The following is a 23681-nucleotide window of genomic DNA, read 5'->3' as shown; positions in this document are numbered from 1 at the left end:
GCGTCGAATGGGAACACGATCGAAACAATACCGAAGAAAGGGTGAAGGATTTTGCGTTGAAAAGATGATCGGTAACGACACCGAACTGGAGCGCGATGAACACATCCGAGCCCGATGGCGGAAAAAAAACATCAGACGATGGAGTCAATGCCCATGCGCACTATTGTCCAAAGGAGGAGCCACCTATCTCGTGACTTCCAAAGACTTTCCAAGACAACAACAAAGTGCAAACATCCGGGCCCAACACCAGATGGCGATCTACGCACAGTGTGTGATCTGCCGCTCATATGCCTCGAACATCTTATTTCTGGAGGTTGGTGTCAGGCCAACCGTTGAGCTACATCTGAAGGGAGTCAACCAAATTCAACAAAATCTTTCTTTCTATGGTGTCCAGGCCCCCTGTGGTTGCAATGCCTGAGAATTAGGGAGATGGAAAACACCCCTTATACTCACAATACATGCGAATTCACATTTAGATGCCCCAGCCAAACTCAGGCTGTGCTGGAATTGGAGCGCTTCTTTCTGGACTGCGCACAGGTACAGAGGAACAAAGCACACCTTTGGTACAGCTGTGAGCAAGTAGCCATGCATTTGGACTTTATTTTCAGTATGAACTTCTTGGAAGGCACAGGCTGACATATTATCTCAAATAAGGTGGAGCATCATAAAGGACTCCTCTCTGCTTTATTGCATCTTTGTGGAGCCAATAGAGTCAACTACAACCCGAGTAACAGTGCGCTGTGCAAGCACAGGGGATGGACAGCAGGAGTGATATGCAGCGGGACCAAGGGAGATGACGATCAAAAGGGCTCACAAACTATTTCAAATGTTAACCAAGCAGAGTCTATAATCTCACACACACCCGCAAGAGTACCTCACCTCCTTATGTAGTCACAATGTGTGAACTAACCACATACATCTCGCAGAAGGAAGGGCACGGCAGGGTTAGATAACAAACTTCACTATGAAAGGTCCGCTGGCAGCCTCTCCCACTGGGGAGCAAGGAAAAAGGCTTTTAGCCATTAAATCTAGAATCAGACGACACATGGTGCAATTTGTTTCTTAGCCTGGTAAGGGGGAAAGTATAATTCCTTATAAATGGAAGTGCACCATGTGTGAACCTTCATCTCCAGAAGAGTGGAGTACTCTGCTGATGGGCAACATCCAAAACCATTGTGGAGCACTTTCAGTGGATTCATGGCATGCGTTTCCTGAACAGGAAATGTACTGGGTCTGTTAACCAAGCCTGGATCAGAACTACAATGGCACACCAGTACGTCCGATCCTCTGGTCTGTACCATTTCTAACAGGATTGGTGCTTCTCAGGCATGGCAGGGGGCAGGAGGACAGGGAGGTTTAGGTCACACACCACAGGAAGCAAGTAGACCAAGAAAGCAAAAATGCATGCACACAATTTATTCCAAAAAGGCCTCTGTGCAAACACCTTCATTTCACTTCAGGACGGAAGAGGGACTGTAATGATGCAGGCCGGTGAGGATGCTCATGGAGGCAGGCGAGTTAATGAAGGTGCTCTGTGGGCTTTTTGTCAATATACAGAAAGGGTTTTAGATCAGCTCCCATCAGCCACCGCTCTGAGATGGTCAATCACATCTCTGATCAACTTGGAGGAGGTCATATCTCTCACCTCATGCAATTAGCTGTTTGGTGCATCAATATGCCTCCTACAAAAAGGTTATATTGCCATGCAAGAATACCATACGCTATTCTTTAAAAATAGACCAATCACCCATTTTGTAACCTATATGAAATATATACAGGAAACACCACTTTTTAGGTCTCGTCTGGCTATCGCGTAAGCGATCGCTCAGCGAGACTTATGTAGGGGCTTCAGAAAATGCTCCCAAAGGCTTCCCAGGCGGATCGGGTGGCGGTTACGCACACAACCACGCGCATTCCATTTGCCACCAGCTACTTCCTGCGTGTGCGCCGCCTCACGCATTCAGAGAGATTTAGTAAGGGGCACAAGACCTCAGGAATGCGTTTGATGGCCAGTGCATATGAGGCATTCAAGCGCGAAGCTGGCATCTGGCATCGGACTTGAAAGCAGCAGACTGCTTTCGCCAGCGCGCGCTCAGCCTCACTTCCTGCATCCCCTTTCACAATTAACTTTCGTTATAACTCACACCCCATATGCTCATTCCCTCCCACCCTTCCTTTGATGTCCGCTTTTCTTGTTGTTTACAAACCACGCCACACACTGCTGCACGCCACACACTGCTGCACGCCACACGATGCTGCACGCCGCACACTGCTGCATGCCGCACACTACCGCACGCCACACACTGCAGCGCACACTGCTGCATTACACACTGCTGCATTACACACTGCTGCACGCCTCACACTGCTGCACGCCTCACACTGCTACACGAAACACTGCTGCATGCCTCACACTGCTGCACGCCACACACTGCTGCACGCCACACACTGCAACACGCCTCACACTGCTGCACGCCGCACACTGCTGCACGCCACACACTGCTGCATGCCACACACTGCTGCACGCCACACTGCTGCACGCCACACACTGCTGCACGCCACACACTGCTGCACGCCACACACTGCTGCACGCCGCAAACTGCTGCACGCCGCACACTGCTACACGAAACACTGCTGCATGCCACACACTGCTGCACGAAACACTGCTGCACGCTACACTGCTGCACGCCGCACACTGCTGCACGCCGCACACTGCTGCATTACTCACTGCTGCATGATGCACGACACTGCTGCATGCTGCACGACACTGCTGCACGCAGCACACTGCTGCACGGCGCACACTGCTGGACGCCGCTGCACGCCACACAGTGCTGCATGCCTCATACTGCTACACGAAACACTGCTGCACGCCACACACTGCTGCACGCCGCACACTGCTGCACGCCGCACACTGCTGCACGCCGCACACTGCTGCACGCCGCACACTGCTGCACGCCGCACACTGCTTTTAATGCGAGTTTATGCTACTGACATTGTAAATGACAATGCCTTTTTATTGGTTTTAAAACCAAAACATAAATAAAAGGCATTGTAATTTTACAATGCCAATAGCTCAAACTCTTATAAATGCGAGACCTATTGCATTGCAAATGCTTGTTTGTAATGCAGCAGGCATTCTTTAATTTGAGAACAAGCCTGAGTTTGTCTCATTTTACTCTTTTACATCAGGATGGCCATCTTTGGGCCCTGCCTCCTGATGTCAAAGACAAAACCCACCATCTCCAATAATACAATTGCTGAACATTTTGTTAGGGTTATCCCTAAACTTACTGGTGGATTTCTCCTTCAATCTTCTAGACAAACAGCCTAAGAAGTTTCTGATGTATAGAGTATAGGTACTTTTTAAGTTACAGTGATTGGTAAGAACATAAGGTATTCAGGTTTCTTTACCTGCTTCTTCCACAGCGTGCCAGTGGAAGATGCAGAAGATGAGATGTGCTCAAAGTCATGATAATGACTATCACCATCCTAAGCCCTCACTGGCATATTTATTTAACCCGTAGAAAACAAGTACAAATCATTAGACTAGCAAACGTAAACGGGCCGTTTAATATCTCAAAGCTGAGCCCTCTGTATAACCAATTGAGGTTGACTTCTTTCTGCTACTGATTCAAGTAGCTCTGCTTTATTAATATATCTCGGGCATTCCAAGACTGAGAGTAGTGCTATTCTAAATGTTTTGGCCCTCCTGCTTTACAGGGCAAAGGTAAATGAAGGAACAGTTCCTACAGAAAGAGGAGCACTGCTGCAATTCATACTAGTAAACTTAGCTACACATTCTAACGAATTGAGCACAGAGGAAACTTGATCTATTAAAAATATTAAGAATTATCGCAAGCCTGGCACACAGGTGATGCCTCTTACATCACCTGGTAATTTAACATTTGCCTATTCTTCTGAGTTGAGGATTGAATAGGTTCATTTAGAACAGATGCATTTTTCTTAAATGTAACACTTACATTAAATAGTTACAGAGAGACCATCTGTTACAATACACAAAGGAGTTCCTGCGATTTTCGTTCAAGAATACACAGCCTTCCCTCTTATGGCATTTCCTCGTCTGTAAAATCTACAGGATTTATAGATTCTCTCCCTCATCAAGAACTATCCAGTGAGCATGCCCTAAGTGCCAAGTGCTTCCTGGTGCGCTAGATCACCTCACAAACCAATACTTTACAGCTACAAATCATTTTTAAGCATTAGATCTGAAGCCTTTAGGAGTTACAGAGTAATATGAAACACTTTGGTCTATTTGAAACCTTGTGAGTGAAGCAAGTGCGGTGTGGCAGTGAAGAGGTTCTGGAACATAAAAGTTCCTCTGCCTTCTCATGACTCAAGTGTGCCAAGGCAGATTGCCCATTCAGGGGAACTAGGCAGACACCAAGGGTGCCTTTTCAATGTGGGGAGTGGGGGAACCAAATTCCTGGCCTGTGGCCGACAAAATAAATTAGCTTTTGGCATTTAGGAAGCACCGAATACATGCCTCACCTATGCCATAAGTTCCAGACAGATAGCCTAGGTTCATCTCTGCTCCAGAGCCAGTAGTTTACAGAAGACAAGTGAGTTAGGTATCGAGCACACACAGCAAATGCTTTTCTTTATGACGAATTAAAGACAATGTGTCTGGGAAAGAATTATGTTACATATTTATAACTTCTGCAGGAATAAATACATTATATGCACTTCTGGATTAAAAAAGCAAGATAAACAGTTGACATCAGAAAACATTTAAATGCCGAAAAAGTATTTGCGCTAACTTCTACAGACAAAAAGCAAATCAGCAACTTATGGCCCCATTTTTCATCCCTATTGTAGTTTTCGAATCATAATCAAGGTGATTTGTAGACTGCTTTCTGTGAAGCAAAGTGGTATCATTGTGTGTTCTCTCCTGATTACATTTTTATAACAAAACAACAATATTCATGCCCACTTTCGAAGCTTTCTGAGGTAAAATGTGAAGGCTAATAATTAACTGTAAGTCTCAATAATAGCTTTCGTTACACAACTGAAAAGTGCATAAAATCTGTAACAAGTTCAATTTCTCATTCTAGAATGCCTTAAATTAGTCACATCATCAAACTGGAACAGGTCATGCTTTGAATGTTGCGAAAGGGACATCCTGCATAGACTGCAGAGTCCACATCTAAACAACTGACTGGTTTCTCGGTGTCACTGGGCACACCATAATTACTAATCATACAAATGCCAAACGTCACTCCTCTGTCAAGGGAATGAACATAAAGGCATACATTACCATTTAGAAGGATAAAGAATGGTAAATACAATGACTTATCTTTGTAAATAGTCCATAATGTACCCAAAAGACAATAATAATTATTGAAGTATCCAAGACCCTGTTGTGAAGGAACAAGCAAACATTATAATTCTTGATCAAAAATGTAGTCATTGGCCAGATATATCCTCCGGAATATAAGGGCGGCCAGTGCTAATGTTAGCAGAACTATCAGCACAGCGGACCCCGTGTTGCTCGTGTTGACCCGTGGTTGCTGAGCCTGAAGAAGCCCAGGTGAGATTGGTCGTCGTTGCTGCTGCTGAGCACGGCGCTGCCGAGGGCTCACTGAGGTATTGTTTGGAGGAGTAGGTACAGACTGTTCTGGAACAGACGATGCCGCGATGTTCTGAAATTCACCCTGATAACGAAAAGGTGCAATTAAGTTAATAATGTTGGACTGTGCCAATTCAATATAAAATGTATTCTGTTGTTGTGGAAATATTTAGTTATTTGTGCTTGAAATAAAGAGTTCACTGTTGGACCAATGTCAGAATTGTATAGCATTTGATTGCAAAATTACAAGGCTAACTCCATACTTTTAAATTTGATCTTATTCTTGCTGTCATCATCTTTACAATAATAAGATATTAGAAGTAATGAAGAGACCAGATGTAAGGAAGCCAGTTTATGTTCTATTGCAAGCTACAACATTGAACTTATCACAGTGGTTCTGTGGTTTGCTCTGCTTGTAAATTATTGCACTGAGAAAATGGTGTGAAATTTGAAAGGTCATCCTTGCTCTACCATACTCTGTTAGAAACAAGTAGTTTACAGGCATCCTCTTCAACCAAATTCTAAATATACCAAAGACTACGCGCCTCTAAGAGGAGTTTCTAGGTCGTACTGGTTACTTCTTCAGAAACAACATACATTGCAGTCTGTCTCTTGTTGGAAAAATGCCATCCTCAGTCAAACAGAACGCAGTCTTTAGACCAAAATAACATTTCAGAACAGAATCAACTTTTCTAAGGGGCTCTTACCATGTAGAAAATATGGCATTGTGAGTTCACTGCCATTAGGGTTTGCCAGGGCAGCCAGGAGCATTAGGACTACAAAATAACTAATCATGTGTGTTCCTAAAAGAAAACTGTGTGCCGAATAAAAGCACTGGACACAGAACAAATAATGCTGTCACAAAAGAAGCAGGCCCTACTTGAAAGAATACATCTTTGTAATAACAGCCAGGCACATCCTATGTCAGCAGAAGTTTACATATCAGTATCACTACAGTCATCACTGACCTGGGTTGTACACATTTCAAAGTGAAAACATAAAATACATCAGTATTTCTACTATTAAATGTCATAAGTGCTGCTGATGCATTCTAATGTGCTGCCAGAAAACCTCCTCAGCAGCTTCCAATCTGAATTCCACCTCTTCCGACTGAAGAGATCATGATGAAGAACTTTAGGGGGAAAAAAGCTTATCTACGTGAACCTCAGTTGTCCGATCACAAGGTGGAGCAACAGTCCCAGGCCTGTTTTTTTCCTCCTTTGTATCGTACTGAACTCACCATGTCAAACTGGGGGTCCATGGTCTCCAAGTGGCATTCAACATTGTCAACAAGAAAATCCTTCTCACCAATTCTCTGTTCGCAAGTTAGAGGAACAGTCTTCCAATTGCTTCCATAAATCGAACTTAACTCTCTTGGAGAAACTAGAATCCAACTTTTCCCTACTAACTAAAATTGCCTGTGGAGTCCATCAAGCATCAGCACTTACAAAAATCCCTCTTTAATGTTTAACACACTAACAGACACACCTAATCACCTGGGCTACCACATGCATGTATTGTATTGTATTGTAATTGCATTTATATAGCGCTTACTACCCCATACGAGTCGTCAAAGCGCTTTTTCGGCGAGTAGCACGCTACTTCAGGACCCATTGAAGATGAGTGTTGAATTAGTAAAGTGAAACATGCAAGTAATTTTTAAGTGGTGGATAGGTTAGTCAGTTATTTGGATTCGGAAGGATAGCAGAGGGAAAAAAAAGGTTTGTATTTATATAGCGCTTGTTACCCCTGATGGGGTGTTGAAGCACGCTACTCTTGAAACCCATTAAAGGATTAGTGCTGAATTAGTATGGTGAAATATGAAAGTAATTTGAGAGGTTGATATTAGTCAGTTATTTGGAGTGAAAAGTGTAGCGGAGGGATGAAATGGAAGAAAGGTTTGCATTCATGTAGCACCTGTTACCCCTGATGGGTGGGTGATGAAGCGCTTTTCTGGCGAGCAGGACGCTACTCCGGAACCCATAAAGGATTAGTGTTGAAAATTAGTATAGTGAAGTATGAAGTAATTTGAGTGGTGGATATGTTATTCAGTTATTTGGATAGAGAAGGGTAGGTTGCGGGATAGAAGAGGGAAAGAGGTTTGTATTTATATAGCGCTTGCTACCACTTGATGGGGTATTGGCGAGTAGCACGCTACTCTGGAACCCATAAGGATTACTGTTGAATTAGTATGGCGAAACATGAAAGTAATTTGAGTGGTGGATATGTTAGTCAGTTATTTGGATTGAGAAATGTTGGGGAGGGGTAGAAAAGGGAAAAAGGTTTGCATTTATATAGCACTGGTAACCCATATGGGGTGTGGAAATGCTTCATTGGAGAGTAGCACGCTACTCTGGAACCCATAAAGGATTAATGGTGAATAAGTATAGTGGAATATGGAAATTGAGAAGTGAACATGTTAGTTTGTTATTTTGATTGAAAAGGAAAAAGTGGAGGGACAGAAGAGTGAGATTTTTTTTTCTTTTTTTTTTGAGGTCATAGCAGTAGGAGGAGGCTTTTGGATGAGTAAAAATGGGTTTTTGAGGTGAAGAGTCAGAGGAGAGAGTTTATAAAGGTTTGTTTTGGGGGATTGGTATAGTAAAAAAAGAGGTGTCTGATGATGCAATGAGGGGTAGAGTAGGAGAGTCTAGAAAGGGTTATTTTGGGTATCATAGTAGTGGTATGGGGTTTGGGATACATGAGAGAGTGGATGTAGAGGATATATTGATAGATGTATAGGGTGAGAGATAAGGTAGTGCACTGGAAAGAGTAGTAGAAAGAAGTTTGAGAGGAGTCAGAAGGTTGGGCCAGAGGATATATTGAGAGAAGTATAGGCTGAGAAATAGGGTAGTGCATTTGAAATGCTAAATTAGAAGAAAGTGATAAATATATAGATCCATAAGTACATTGAAAGTATATAGATGTAAAAAGGAGGTAAGTATGTATAGACTAAAGATATTGATAGAGGTACAGGATGAGAAATAGAGTAGTGCATTGGATATGCTTTTTCAGGAGAAAGGTAACAGACACACAGATCCAAGTACATGGAAGGTACATAGATGCACAATGTACATGTAGACCAACACTGATTTGTATTCATTTATTTATTTAATTACAACATCATAATTATTCTACATGTTTCTACAAAGCAATACACAAAGATAGGTACATATCTATAGTGAAAATAAATGCTTATATACAGAGGAATATGCTGTAAATTTCTGTTTGCGTATGGTGCTTATGTGGAGAAGAGCCAATTCTTGAGTTAGTTTTCTGAAGATAAGGTGGTTGTCGGTGGATCTTATGTTGGGGGTAAAGAGTTACATAGTTTGGCTGCTTGAACAGAGAAGGATGTGCCACCCATGTTTTTTTTCTTGTATCTTGGGATTTTCAGCCGAGATGCCCCTTTAGAGCGTATGTTCCTGTGTTGAATGTGTTTGGTGATTTTATTCCTGACGAAGAGCGGTCCCATTCCATGTATTGCTTTGTGGGTGATATAAAGTAGCTTGAACGTGGATCTTCTGGCAACCGGTAACCAATGTAGGGCTTTCAAGGCAAGTGAGATGTGATCTTGTGGTTTGATATGCAAGAGTAGTCTGGCAGCCAAGTTCTGAATCCGTTGTAGTCTTTTCATGGGTGTTAAAGGTGATCCGTGGTAGAGGCTATTGGCGTAATCGAGTTTGGACAGAACAAGGGAGATGGTAGCTTGGACCTTGTGTGGAAAACCCAAATGAGGGAAAATTAATCGCAGCGTTTTTATAGTGACAAAGCTTGATCTTGCCAGTTTGTCCACTTGGGCATTCATCGACAGCTTGGAGTCCACGGTCATTCCGAGGTTTCTTACTTCCTTGGATAATTTAGGTGGTGATCCCAGTTCATCAGGCCAGGCGGAAAGTGGGTCGTAATGTTTCCAATCGCCACACATGAGTATTTCCGTTTTTAAAGCATTCAATTTGATATGGCTCCAAATCATCCACTGATCTACGGTTCTGAGACAACTGAAAATTAGGGATTTTTCAATGTCTTTGGGGCATTCCAGTTGAAGGAGTATTTGCGAGTCATATGCATAGTTATAGCAAGTGAGGTGAAATTGATTGATCAGTACTGGTAATGACTTCATGTAGATATTGAAAAGCATGGGCGAGATGTTAAACCTTGGGGGACCCCTGCTTTTGTGGAGTATGGTTTGGACGAGGAAGGTGGGGTATGGATGACATTAGTTTTGTTTCGAAGGTAGGACGTGATCCAGTCTAGAGCAGTTCCCTCTATGCCGGCTTCATAGAGTCTTTGCTTCAGAGTGTCATGGTCAACTGTGTCAAAGGCAGCCAAGAGGTTCAAGAAGAGTAGGGCAGCAACCCCACTGCGGTCAACTGTATTCTTCAGGTCATCCCAGATGTCAAAGAGGGCAGATTCAGTGCCTCTTCCCGGACGAAATTCTGTTTGGAAGTCTGAGAGTATGTCATTCTCTTCAATGAATTGTGACATCTGGACGAACGCTGCTCTTTCTATCAGTTTGTCCAGGAAAGGTCCTTTTGTAATGGGTCTGTAGTTGTCAGGGTTCAGCGGGTCCAAGTTTGTTTTCTTCAGTAAAGGGCGTATGTGTGATTTTTTTTAGTTATTCTGGAAATATTCCGGTAGTTAAGGAATCATTGATGATTCTTCTTACTGGAGTGGCAGCAGAGGTTGTTAAAATAATTGTCTTGAAAGTTTGTGGTGGACAGGGGTCAGAAGGGCTGCCGGCAGGCCTGCTTGCTTTGACCAGGTCCATAAATTCATCGTGTGAGATGTGTTGGAAGGAACGGAGAGGCTGGGTTAGAGTATTCTTGGATTGTTGTTTTGTACAGGGGTTAGTGCTGGTGCTTTGTTTCTGTTTTAAGCACAAATCCAATGTGTCTGCTTTGTCTGTGTAATGATTTTCCAGTTTGTCTGTGAAATCTACAGTGAAGTCTGTGAGTAACAGGCTGAGTTCCTTCTAGGCTATTTGGTTTGCGAAATTCATTGAGTATTTTATAGAATTCTTTATTTGCACATTTAACATTTTGAATTCTGTATGAATAGCACCTTTTCTTACTTTTTTGATAGCTGCCTTGTATAAATCGGTTAATTTTTTGTAGGTGAAATTTGTCTCATTTGATTTCCAGCTACACTTCGAGTATCCTAAGTGCCGGCAGACTGTCAGCAAGTCATGGGCGGTCTCATCTATGTGCAGGAATGGATGCATCAGAATTGGCTCTGGGTCAAAGACTGAGCTGCTGCTGCTACAGATACAGGAGTCTGTAGCTAACTTCAGTTTGAATGTCTACCACCCTCTTCAGATATCCACTGAAAAGGCTGCAACCAGATTCAGTTCCACCTTGATGTTTCTACATCAGGCCAACATCATCACTTAAATGCTATCCTCCATCAACATGTCCTCTGTCGAATCCGCTTACAATGATTCACAGTGTGAAACACTGCAACATCCTGTTCTGTTTTCTGGTTGACTATGTGCCTACCTCACTCCCCTGTGTGCCTACATTCCAACGTGCTCAAAGGCCACTGTAAGGTGGGAAGAAAAATGTGGTTTGGTCTATGTGCAGCCTGCTACCAAAATAAAAACATTTCACATTCCTGGCTCCTGTGGTGTGCTCAAGAGGCGAATGGTGACTTCTTCTAGAACTAGAGTTAAAACACGAGTTGGGGAAAAGGGACTCCAGTTAGTACTAGAAAGTTAAGTCTGGGGATAAAAGTATTCCCACTGCCATCCTGTTGGAAAAATGTTTAATAGTCCACCCCCCACCCCCCACCCCCCACATGATGAGTTTAAGATTATTTTTTATTTTTTAAAGAAATTGTCAACCTTCATCAAGCCAGTCTACATGTGAATAACGTACAGTGTGCTCTAGGACTTAATCTGGCATTCGGTATCCTGAGTTCTTGTTTGTGCAAATGCTGCAGATATGCAGCCGTCTGGATGAAAACAAAGATGGAGCTGATGTCCAAAGAGCTCATTTTTATGAGGTACAGAATAATGCAGGTGATCCGACCTGATTACCAGCATTTTCTCTTGGTTTACAGTCCCTGTGTCCACGAAAAGACTCACTGGTAACATTTCAAATGAGGAGGTAGAGCACTGCCAAGAATACTTAAAGTAAGCAAGAAGCAAGCAATGGTATATACAGAACCATCTACAAGAGGTCAAAGTAGAGGAAAGCTCTCCATGCCATATAATCAGCCCGTCTAACAGGCTGTTTTTTCCGCTATATGTCTAGACACAGCAGCATAGCATCTATGCTTAATACCTCTTAGGGAGAAGTGGCTAGAGGTGCATATGCTGAACAATACTATACCGAAGATTAAATGGATATTCGCTTTTAAAACAGGACTCTACTCAGGAGTCGGTAACAAATGGAGCAGATTCTGCAAGTTCAAATCGCTATATTAGTTCATGATTACCAAATACCTGAGACAAATCATGGCAGTCCCCTCAATCAGAAGAGGCGAATGCTTCTGCAGTCAGTTTACTACTCTGGCATGTAAAAAAAAAAGAAAAAAGGATTTGGTCAATGAAAACATTTAGATGGAGCCATAAGCTCTCAGAGCAACCCAGCAGTAGTCAGAAAGCGCGCGGCTCCACCGTTTGTCGCACACTTGTAAGAGTCCATTTTAAAGCCAGAAAAATACTAGTCAAATAGCTTATTAAGATACTGAACATTCTCGGGGGGTGGGGGGGGGGGGGGGGGAGGAGGACAGCTCATGCCTGTATTTCCTCGTAGCTCTTGGCAGTGCTTTGCCAGGTACAGCAGATGGTCTGACGTAGTTTATTGACGTGCTTTGTTTTTTACCAATCCCCAGCCGCCTCACTGCTAAAAAATGCAGCTTAGCTGGGATTTGGGAAGAATATATCACTGCATTTAGATTGCATATACAACAGCATGCCAGCAGCTGCTTTGGCCCTACAACAAAGCTACTTCCGTCAGCTAGCTGTGCAAAATGCTGGAATAAAGTGCACAATTTAGTTTGAATCGTGCTGTATGTAGATTAGAAGTATTTCAAATGTATAGCTACAAAGGGTTATTTGATTACTGTGATTAAATGTCACACTTTGTGCATCTTCAAGATATGCCAACGGGAGGTCTGGTGTGCTGGCTTGTGGCAATCATAGAAGATTGTCTTCATGCCCCATGTATTTCCAAGACTTGGACACGTGTAACAAATAACAATGAGTCAATGAATGAATGAAATATCATGATAACTGATGAACTGCCCAGAATTGAGGGCACTCATCAATAGATGCCAAGAACTTTAGGCCAAGCTCAAACATATTTTGCCAACACAAGACCTTAGTTTGCTTTCTGCAAGCTTTTCGCCAGCTTGGATGCGCTGTGGATAGGGAAGGTAAAGAAGGTGCAAACATGAATGGTTAGAACCATGCATGCAAAAGAAAGATGGCTAAGCATTAGTGGTTACTCTTGCCAAACCCTGGGTGATCACTTGTGATTCACACAGATATTGTACTCTGTCCACTTGTGTTAGGGCGTCTGCCAAAGTCCCAGGAGACAATGGCAACCTACCCTCGAAGGTCTGAATCATGCAGAAGTGCTAGAAGAGATCTTCATTGGACACTAGACTATCTGGTCCCACGTCCAACATGCCCATAGTGGCCTCGAGTGAACAGGTGATGGTCCTAAGGATGCGCCAAGAAAGACTCCGGTTTAGAACTTGAAGACAATGCTCACATGACATGTGGGTAAGCACACTTCCAAATATCCTACAATTCCGAACATCTCATCCCACATGATCAGTAACGCAACAACCAGCTGTGCTGCCCAGGACACTGCCCACAGTATCCCTGAGTAGTAGTCCTAGAAACAAACAAACAGCAGGAGCTCAGTGTTGAGAGCTTGCGTGAGCAATTGAGGATGTCACAAAAGCCAGTAAAGAACAGCTTTTCAGATAGTATGGAAAGACCGTCAGTCTCCCAGAAAAACTTCAGAAGAACGGAGTTAGCCTTAACACAGCATTTTATAGAGAACTGGTGTTCAGCGATTGGTGCTCGTTTAAAAACTAAGCATAATATAATGAAGAATATGTCCGGCCTTGGACCATGCAACTGGGCCAGTAGGAGAGGGATCATTCTCACTGTAGTCTCACAGAGGGCACTAAAGGATTCTCCCATCTCAAACTTCCCACTCTTCCTCCACACCACACTACACAGATCTCTGCATACCACGTGCTCCCCACTGAACAGGAAAAAAATGGCCTGCGATCCCAGGGAAGTTATTTAGTACCGTCTTCACAACATGAAAGACAAAACTGCTACATTGACAGGGTACTGACTTTGGAGTGCTGATCGGATACTGTTATAAATATTATGTTTTTTTCTATTCTGGGTATTCTCCTGCTTGGCATGTTGCCTTAGTACTTCGTGCCAGAAGGCCTAGAATGCCGAAACATCTAGAAAACATTTCAATACTGCTTAGAATTCCCCAGCAAGGCCCCACCATGCACTGTACTTTACGTTAATCTTGAGATATTCAGACTCATAACTTCTGCCCCTCTCTAAAGGGTAAGGCTGCATCAGTGCATGGACAAAATCTTATGAAGATTGCATAAATCAAGCACCGCTTTAAACACAGGGCCTAAGGAATACTCAAAGCATATTAATCTGTGTAGGCACTAAAATAAAATTAGAAAACAAATATGTAGAAGACAGTAAAAAGTTAATAATATAAAAAAGGGAATACGGCACGGTAGTGTTGCCACCAACTCAGCCAGGCGCTGCTTATGCCGCTAATTGCCATTAAGGTTCAGATTAATAGTATTCCTTTGAGAGGTAACCATCAATGGCTGAGGAAAAATGTATTTATTTTTTTACAAAACGAGACTGATATGCAAGGGTTTCTAGATACGTACAATGGGGTAACAAGTGTCTGAACTCGCACAACACTGCTACACTGAGCAGAGAGAGAGAGAGCTTTGTTAAGAATTAAAAGCCCTGCTCAGTTTGTTCATAACACAACCCAAGAAAAAAGCATAAGCCACTAATCTCACCTGCGGGGTTAAGTCTCTGAAAGGAACCCACAGTAAATTCCTATCTAGCACACCATCGTCCTCAGAACTTGTCCATACATTTCCCCGCAAAGTCATTAAAATGAGCAACAGTCAATTAAACACAGAACTCAAATGGAGGCCTACAAGGAAGAAAACATTAGTCCTAAAGGGACGTTTCATATTGACAGTAATAAATGTTTGCCAAATCTGCTGAATTTTGGACAGTGTGGTACAGAAATAAGCCTAGTTTCTCTGTTGAAGACTGCATAAAGCTTGAGCTGCGATCAATAATTATTTTAGTCTTTTCAGAAGGGTATCCAACTGTTGAAAATGAATAGTTTAATTTGAAGTCTGATGTGGCAGATGGCTCAAGAAAGCCATTAGACATTTGGACAGACAATACAAGACAAGCCTTCTCTGCAATGACAAACTACTACCCTCCGGACTAATGATGGTCTTCCTCAACAAGGGATGGAAAAATCCCCTGTGCTTCTAGAGTTCTGTGAATGCTTGTGTCTTTAAGATTCCCGCAACTATGGTGCTGGCCATCTGCCCCTTCACACTTTGGGGTACACACTTTGACCAACAACCCAACAATTCTATTAAAGGCATAAACACTACTGCACTTTCGCAAGATTTCAATAATTTTCTAATACTGGAACAACTTCCTTCTCAAGAGCTGCCTCTCTTCAGCGCTGTATTAGTAGCCATCAAACACAATGACCTTCAATGTGAAGAGTCTCCCCTTCTCCCACAAAGAAGAATAGACCTTTCAGCCAAGTGTTTCTCCACACAGGAACACGTGTTCCTTGCATCACAAGACACACATGCTTCAACAGCTCAGCACTCCAAAGCCCCTTCTCTCAGACTGCAGCAAGAAGCTGAAGCTGAAACAAGGCATGTTCCTTTTAGAGAACCCGCCAGGATTTTGAAAATGGCACAAAAATGCCAAATTTGGTGGCTGAAGCAAAAATACAGTAAATTTTGTTTTTAGAGCACAATATTTTATTCAAGTTTATTAATGTTTAGACAATGTCTTTAAAACATAAATACATAACATTTTAAACTTCGAAGCAAATAAACATTTTTTAGACACCAAACTTTAAAAATGTCAGATCCTGCAGATCGCCACCTCCTCAATCTTACTAGAGATCAATCTATTTGTCCTACCCATGCACACATAACCCTTGCTTGCCCAATATCAGTCCAAATCCCTTCTTCCTTTTGGCCCCTGTACTTTAGAATATCTGGCAAATAATAGTTTCGAGCGAGGCGCCATACATCACAAGTTCAAGCATATTTTTGAAAATGTTGCCACTCAACAGCTAAAAATTCCATATTTAACAAAAGTACAAGTGCATTATCGCAAAGTCTTATATCATATTTTATAAAAATAGGTTTTGAAATCTGGCAACGCATCCTATAACAAGCATTGGCATAGTCAATAGGTCTCGCCTTTGGGACCTTATAAGTGTTTAGCCATGCAACAGTTGCATAAGGATTAGTTACTTACCTGTAATCCTAGTTCTCTTCCAGGGGTATCCTCATCAAAGTCATAAGCAACCCTCCCGCCTCCCCGGGCAAAGGTGTGATAGTTTTCAGAGGTTATTATTTTTCTTTGTGCCATGACTTTTCAGTCTCCGCAAAGAACAACTGACCTAACTGCCACCCCTGAGGCATGATGGGAAGGTGGGGGTCAGGTGTGCCTTAAAGGCACGGTGTCAGTTTTTTGCTATGCAGCTATGAGTTAGCTTTTCAGTCTTTTTAGACTGGGTATTTGCAATGCAGCCTGAGAGCTTCCTATGCTTTCAGTGTTTTCTAAGAATTTCTGCTGTTTTCTAAGCATTAAAACAGTTTCCAAACAAGTTATAATGTTGTTTCTCATGTTTATAATGCTATTTTCTTATGTGTAGTGGAAATTACTTACAGCATGGTTCAGCTCTAGGGTTTATGGGCTGCAATTGCTTGTGTATACATATAGGTATATATGTATGGATATATATATGTGGGGCACATATAATATACTGTTTCCGGGATCCCGCACATGGGCGGGAATATTCTAATGCTTATGACTATTGATGAGGATCCCCTGGAAGAGAACTAAATACTTATAAGGTCCCAAAGGCGAGACCTATTGGCTATGCCAAGCGGCCGCGAAAGTGATCGCGATCAAACATCAAAGCGGCCGTGCGGCCGCGAAAGTAATTGTGGTAAAGCGCGGCGCGCGCGCCCTGTAGCTCTAGGCTGGCCTGGTAGCACTTTTTGGAGCCCTCTCAATAAGTCTCGCAAGACCAGCGCATGCGCTGGGTCAGGCGAGACCTAAAAATGACGAAAATCAATTAAAAAAATGAACATTAAAATACTGGAAACTCAAACCACATGTGCAGTTATTCTCTTTATCCAGAAAAGCATTAACTTTCTAGGCCCTTGATGGAACAGGTAAAAACAAGATTTTGTATACCTGCTCTAATTTGCCTGAAATTAATTACGTAATCATTCTAAAATTAATTTACATAATATGTTTGAAGTGGAAGTGATACTAATCAATATTTGCACCTTGATAAACACAAATACACGTGGTGCTAAATTGCTGATTGCATGGCAAAATTAAATAATTAACAATGGTACGCAAACTAACATTAGATTGTGTTGAAATAGTAAAATTGCATGATTTATATTGCTTCGTGATTGTATTGTGGCTTAAAGTTATCGTATAGTAAGTATTATTGCTTTAAATGTTGCTGCAGCTAGGAAGATACCATTATATATTGGGATTAGTGTGGGTTTGAACATTAGAACCTTCATTTCTATATTTTAATTGCTGCTATGTCTATTTTCGCTTAGTTAACGTTCAGGCCCACTAGGCTGCAGTACTCTGAAGCAGATGCCACCATGTGCGCGCGAGGATTTCTGTGCATGACCAGATAGCTTTGGAGATCACAAGGTGAAATTAACTCATGACATCATGTTCCCTGCCAAGGTCGATGAGTTGGGGACTTGACCGCAAGCCAGAAGATGACCGTATGAGTTTGAGAGTTGCAGTTGGAGTTGCGGTTGCGTTTGTCTTTGGGTTATTTTTTGAGAGGGAGTTCTTGTTAGGTGGTTGTTCCTTTTTCAAATTTCCCTACTTTTCTATTTTTCATTAAGTTCTATGCTGCCAGTCTGGGTGTGGAGTTAATCCATGCTGCGGATTGATGTATGGACATTGCTGAATCTCCGAGATATTGTGTTATATCCTGTATTTTTGCCTGACGGTTTGATCCCTTGGTGAGGGTCAGACTGCCTGTCTGAGGGAGTCCTTACTTAAGAATGCGGATAACTCCCTATTCGACCTGAAGCTATTCGTCGCCTGTTCATTGGTACAATTGGCAATGTTTAATTACTCTTTAATAAATCTGAGTTCCAAATTATGAGCTGTAGTAAATAAATGCAAGATTAAAAGGATTGATTAATGATTTAGATAAACAAATTGAAATAACAAGAAACGAGTTTTGTGGTTCTTAAATTAATCATTGAAGACATCAAATGTCTTCCTAAACTTTAATTGTGTTTTACCTGGTTCGAATTCACCATCAACCAGTCCAACTAGTTGGTCCATCGACCAAACAGTGGAGTGCCTTGATAAAGTCAGGATTCTGAAGAGTTTATATAGAATGTATATATAAAATAGTAAGAAAATTAGTCCTGATAGGTAATAAGGTACCCACGTTGTCCAGCAGCGCCTTCTCCTGTGTACAGATTCAAGTGAGTTTTCTATGTATGAATGAACCTTTGTGAATAAGAATCTGTGACATAGCAGAATATGTAAATGTTGTCCTTCGTGCTAGATCAGTATTTCTTGGTAGCAGAGATGGTTTCTATTGTATTGGTTTGGTGATTATTGATTCATGTTTTAACACTATATGTTGAGTATTGTTTACGTTAAGTGTAGTTGGAAATTTGAAGCTTCCGGGAAGTAGGGAGTGGATTTATGTGGCAAGAAAAGTCACATGGAATTGAACATTGTCTGGTTTCAAGAATTGTGATAACACGGAATTGTGTTATGTTACGGAAATTTCTGTATGAATGTATGTGAGTGGAATAGCGATAGGTTTCCTTGTGACACTCTGACCTTAATTCTCAGGAGCATTGTAGTCTCCAAATGTGTTTTATCCCCAGAGAAATGGGTTTGCCTTTGGCTTTTTAGAAGGGTAAGGTAGAGGGAAGTGCTACTTTATCGGCAAAACAATAAATTCTGTGGTAGGGTAGAGGTAAGCGCTGTCTACTGGAAAGACAGAATTCTTGTGTAAATGGACAAAGCTATCTCTTTGGTTTAGCGAAAACAGGCAATGGAGATGTATTTATGTTGTTACTAACAGATTTTGATTAAAGATAAAAGTAAAGAAAAGTCGGCCGATAAATTTTGTAAAGGAGGGGTCAGTAAGACCGCGCTGGGATTGGTCAGCTGTGGAAAGATGAAGCTTTCACTGATTGCAGCGTTAGTGTGAGACGCGCTAGGATTGGAAAATTACAAGAGTGATGTAGACGCTCTGGATTGGTGCGTTTGTGTGAGTCACGCTAGGATTGGTCAGAGAACTGAGAAGCTGTGAAAAGGTGAATTGTGGAGCTTCATTGATTAAGAGTTTGAATAATAAAAAAAGATGTATTACGATCCACCTGAAAAGGAGAAAAAGTCATGGTTTGGAAAAATCAAAGACCTATTTTAGAAAGATAAGCAGATTGTAACTAGGGAAGGACAGATACTTCCTCCACCGAAAACGCCTGCATCCTTTATGGAGGCGAAATATGGTTATCATACATGCTGGTTGGAAAATTGGGTAAAGTATACCAAAGATGATGGAGTACTAGCGTTTCCGGAGAATGGTTCATTTAGTCTAGCTGTACTACGAAAGTTGAGGGATAGAACCGAAACCCAGACCTACCCAATTTGAGGCTTTGACTGAATGGGAAGAAGAGACGTATGAAAGAGAAAGGCATCGGAGTGGTAGAAGGTATAATTATGTGTTTGGTAGATAGTATGGTCAAGAAAGCCATGATGACAGAATGAGAAGATGGTGTAATGCGAGCATAACTGAAGGCATGTTTCCTCTGAGAAGTGCTGGAGATACAGGTGGTAGAAAATGTACGGAAAAAAGAACTAATACAGAGTCAGAAGGTTATAGATATGGAGTGAGTGAATCGGAGGATGAAGTGCTGGAGGACATTTTTTTTATAAAAAAACACCTCCATATCAACAGGATTCTGTGATGGTGACACCAAGTGCACCGCCAAAGGAAACTGTAACAAATAAAAGTTTTGAAAAGTTTTGAATAAATGGCGAATAATTTTGGGAAACACAATCCATTTAATGATTCAGAAATGTCACAAACGGTAAGATCTGATAATGAAAAGTCTGTTGAATTAGTTAGAACACAGGAATTAACTGAAAAGATTAGACAATTAACAAAGAATATGGAAGCAGTGACTGTGCCTGTAACTATAGGAACAGTGATGCCAGTTTTTGATAAACAAAAGGATAATGAGCATTGTTTAACAGTCCCGTATAATGGTGGTATGCAAAAGGAGGAAGAAAGGAGTAGTTCAGAGAAAATGAATGGAAGATTACTGCAGGAATATCAGGATTAAGTACACCTAACAATTTGACTGTAAACCAGAATCCAGCAAATGAGACACCAATGGCAACAGAATCAGCCACAGAAACCCCAGAGAAAATGGTAGATAAAATGAGAATAGCGACAACCCCTGTAGGACCAACATCTGAAGAATTAAGTGATTGGTTAAGGAGTTTGCAGAAAAAGGATACAGAGCCACAACCTTTAGATGTGGCGAAATTAAAAATAACTGTAGAAGAATTAATTGTAGGAACCATTCCAACTGAAAAATTAAAAGCATATCAATATGAAGAATTAATGTTTTTATGTAAAAGCATTACTTGGAGAGCAAGGACTTTGCATGAAAAGTTAAAAGAGTCAGCGAGTGAAATGGGAATAGATTTTGAAAAGCCATACAGAGTAGATTTTACTGAAAAGGACGTTGAAAATTTGAACACTGCAGGAAGGTTAACCCAAATTAAAGAGTTAATTGCATTAGTAAGAAAATGGGGTGATGTGGACCGATGGAAAAGCAGATGGTTTAGGAGGAGAGAGGAAACTACAGACAACGCCTCTCTAGCTTTCCCAATGAGAGAGAAAGAGCTAGTGGTAAAAGAATGTCCCATGAGAGAAATTCCTGGAGGAGGATATGTACATGTTCCATGAACTAGACAGGATATTTTGTCATTTACCAATGATTTTCCAAGGTTGAGAGAAAAACCAGTTGTATGGTATAGACAGGTAGATAGGTTTGTCAAACTTTCAAAAGTGTTATGGATAGATCTGAATGGTCTTTTTGACATAATTGTGCCTGCAGATTTATGGACAGAATGTAAGATTACTATAGATTGGCCAACCCAAGAGTACCTAAGGATCCTAAAACAGGAGCCCCAGATCCAGAAGTAATGAAAAAATATGATCAGGTAATTACGTTTCTGAACAATAAAGTACCTCTGAAAGAAACTGATTGGGTAAAAATTGACAGGACTCCATAGGAGGTCAAAGAATCAGTGCATTCCTATTACGAGAGGTTACTGTTGGTTTTTAAGCAATACAGTGGAGATGAGAATCTAAATGAAAAGGATTTGAGTCATTTTGTTTACAGATTTGTTTATGGCCTGAAGTTAGTGAAATGATTAAACAACATACAGTAGACTGGCAAAATAAAAAGATAGATGAAGTGTTGCGTCATGCAAAATATTTTAGTGATGAAATTGAAGCCAAACAACGCAAGTTGAAGGAAAAGGCAATGTGGGCATAGGTTAAAGTAGCGGAGCGACAAGAAGCCCAGTTAATTGAACAAACTAGTGGAATAGGGCAAGCAAGACCAAAATCTAATATTGGAAAGGGAAAAGGGCAGATTAGCATAGATGAAGCTAAACAGAAGTGGCCATGTCATAATTGAGGAAAGTTAGGACATTGGAAATCCGAGTGTAAATTGCCACCGAAAGCTAATGATAATTCATCATTAAATCCACAGGTGCAGAATGAGGTGAGCTGCCAACCGCCGCGACAGCAGCAGGTTGTTACCCAACAGTGTCAGGTGCCAAAGCCAACTTTTCCACAGAACCTAAATCCTCAAAGATACAGTAATGAGACAGGATTCTACAACGAAGAACAGGTAACAAAGCTACAGCGCGCTGGTGCCATTTCGCAGTATTGGCTGCAACGTGATGAAAGTGAGTCAGAGGAGAGCTACTGACGGTGCCTAGGAGAGGAAGAGGAGTGCGTACTTGGCGCAACTCTAGAAGTAGACCAGACGGGACCTTTTGTGGATGGAAAGGTGAATAAAGTAAATGTTACATTCCTTGTGGACACTGGTGCTACTCGTTCAACTGTTAGATCAGCTGAAGTAAAAAATCTTCCTCTCTCGGGTGAGACAATCCAAGTGGTTGGAGTTTCTAACAAACAGATAAAAGCCCATCTTACCGATCCTGTAAAGGTGAGAATAGGGAAATTTCCTGATATGCATCGCTTTGTAGTATGTGACACTAGTCTTGTAAATCTGTTAGGTAGGGACTTACTTTGAAAAATGAACTGCACCATCTTTTGTACACCTGATGGTATAGCTCTTGAAACTCCAGATGATGATGTTCTTTATAGAATGACAATGGCTAACCTAGAACCAGAAATTACTGATGCATTTGTTGTATTTGATCCAGAGGGAATACCTAAGGAATTAAAAGAAACAGTGAAAACAGAAGTGTGGGATTTCACAGGAGAAGATTTCGGATTAATGAAAAAGGTAGATCTTGTGAAAGTAACTGTAAAAGAAGGAGTAAATTAATACTCCGCAGTACAAGTTGACACCAGAGATAGTTACAGGAGTAACACCTGTAATAGACAGAATGAGTAAACAAGGAATTCTAAGAGAGATAATGAGCAGTCCATGTAATTCACCGATCATGGGTTTGAAAAAGCCAAATGGGACTTAATAGTACAGGATTTGAGAAAGGTGAACAAAATTGTTGTTCCTTGCAGTCCCATTGTGCCAAACCCTTCAGTAATTCTATATCAGATTCCCCATGATGCAGAATGGTACACAGTCATTGATTTGTGTCATGCTTTCTTTTCTGTTCCATTGCACCCCGATAGCCAACAAAGTTTTGCGTTCCGGTTTGGCGAGCGTATTTTGACATGATGCCGTATCACTCAAGGGTATACAGAAAGTCCTTCAATATTTAATCAGATCTTAAAGAAATCATTGGAAGATTTAAAGATGCCAGAAAGTTCAGTGCTAGTTCAATATATCGATGACCTAATAGTGGCATCGAAGACGCGAGAAGCCTGTGTTGTTGACACAATTGCACAGTTAAATCATTTGGCAGATGGAGGACTAAAAGTATCACCATCAAAATTGCAGTTTTGTCAGAAAGAAGTACAATACTTAGGTCATAAGATTGAAAAAGGCCTGAGAAAAGTAACATTGGATAGGATTAAAATCATTAAAGGAATGAGAGCCCCAAGGACACAGAGAGAAGTCAGAATGTTTCTTGGAATGGTGGGGTACTGTCGCCAGTGGATTAGTAATTTTTCTTTGATTGCAAAACCATTGGTACGTCTGACAAAGAGTGATGTGAGAGATCCAATTGAGCTGAATAAAGAAGAGATGAAATCTTTTAAACAATTGAGAGACAGCTTGTGTGAAGCACCGGCTCTTGCCTGATTATGAAAAAGAATTTGAGCTTTATTGCAGTGAAAGAGATGGATGTGCTCTTTCCGTGTTAGCACAGAGACATTGAAGATTGAGACGACCAATTGCCTATTTTTCAGCTGTACTAGATCCAGTAGCTGTAGCATTGCCTGGATGTTTGAAAGCAGTAGCTGCTACATGTAAGAGCTTGGAACAAAGTGAAGGAACTGTAATGGGATATCCTGTGAGAGTGTTTGTTCCACATGATGTGGCAATCCTTTTGACAAGAATTAAAACGCAGTTCATGACGAATAGTCGTCTAACTAAATATGAAAAGGTG

At 41.5% G+C, this 23681-nt stretch overlaps 1 protein-coding gene across 1 annotated transcript in view; it reads right to left on the bottom strand.

Annotated features, from left to right (window-relative positions):
• Positions 1 to 4642: 4642 nt before the first annotated feature.
• UBE2J1 (ubiquitin conjugating enzyme E2 J1) overlaps positions 4643 to 23681 on the bottom strand; it is a 127229-nt gene continuing 108190 nt past the window's right edge. The window contains exon 8 of the mRNA XM_085611170.1: positions 4643 to 5669. Coding sequence (XP_085467296.1) covers positions 5397 to 5669 — 273 coding nt within the window. The 3' untranslated portion in view covers positions 4643 to 5396. The remainder of the gene's footprint in view (positions 5670 to 23681) is intronic.

Source organism: Triturus cristatus, chromosome 6 (genome assembly GCF_964204655.1).
Source record: "Triturus cristatus chromosome 6, aTriCri1.1, whole genome shotgun sequence".
Taxonomy (NCBI): Eukaryota; Metazoa; Chordata; class Amphibia; order Caudata; family Salamandridae; genus Triturus; species Triturus cristatus.
This window is presented reverse-complemented; position numbering and strand designations above follow the sequence as displayed.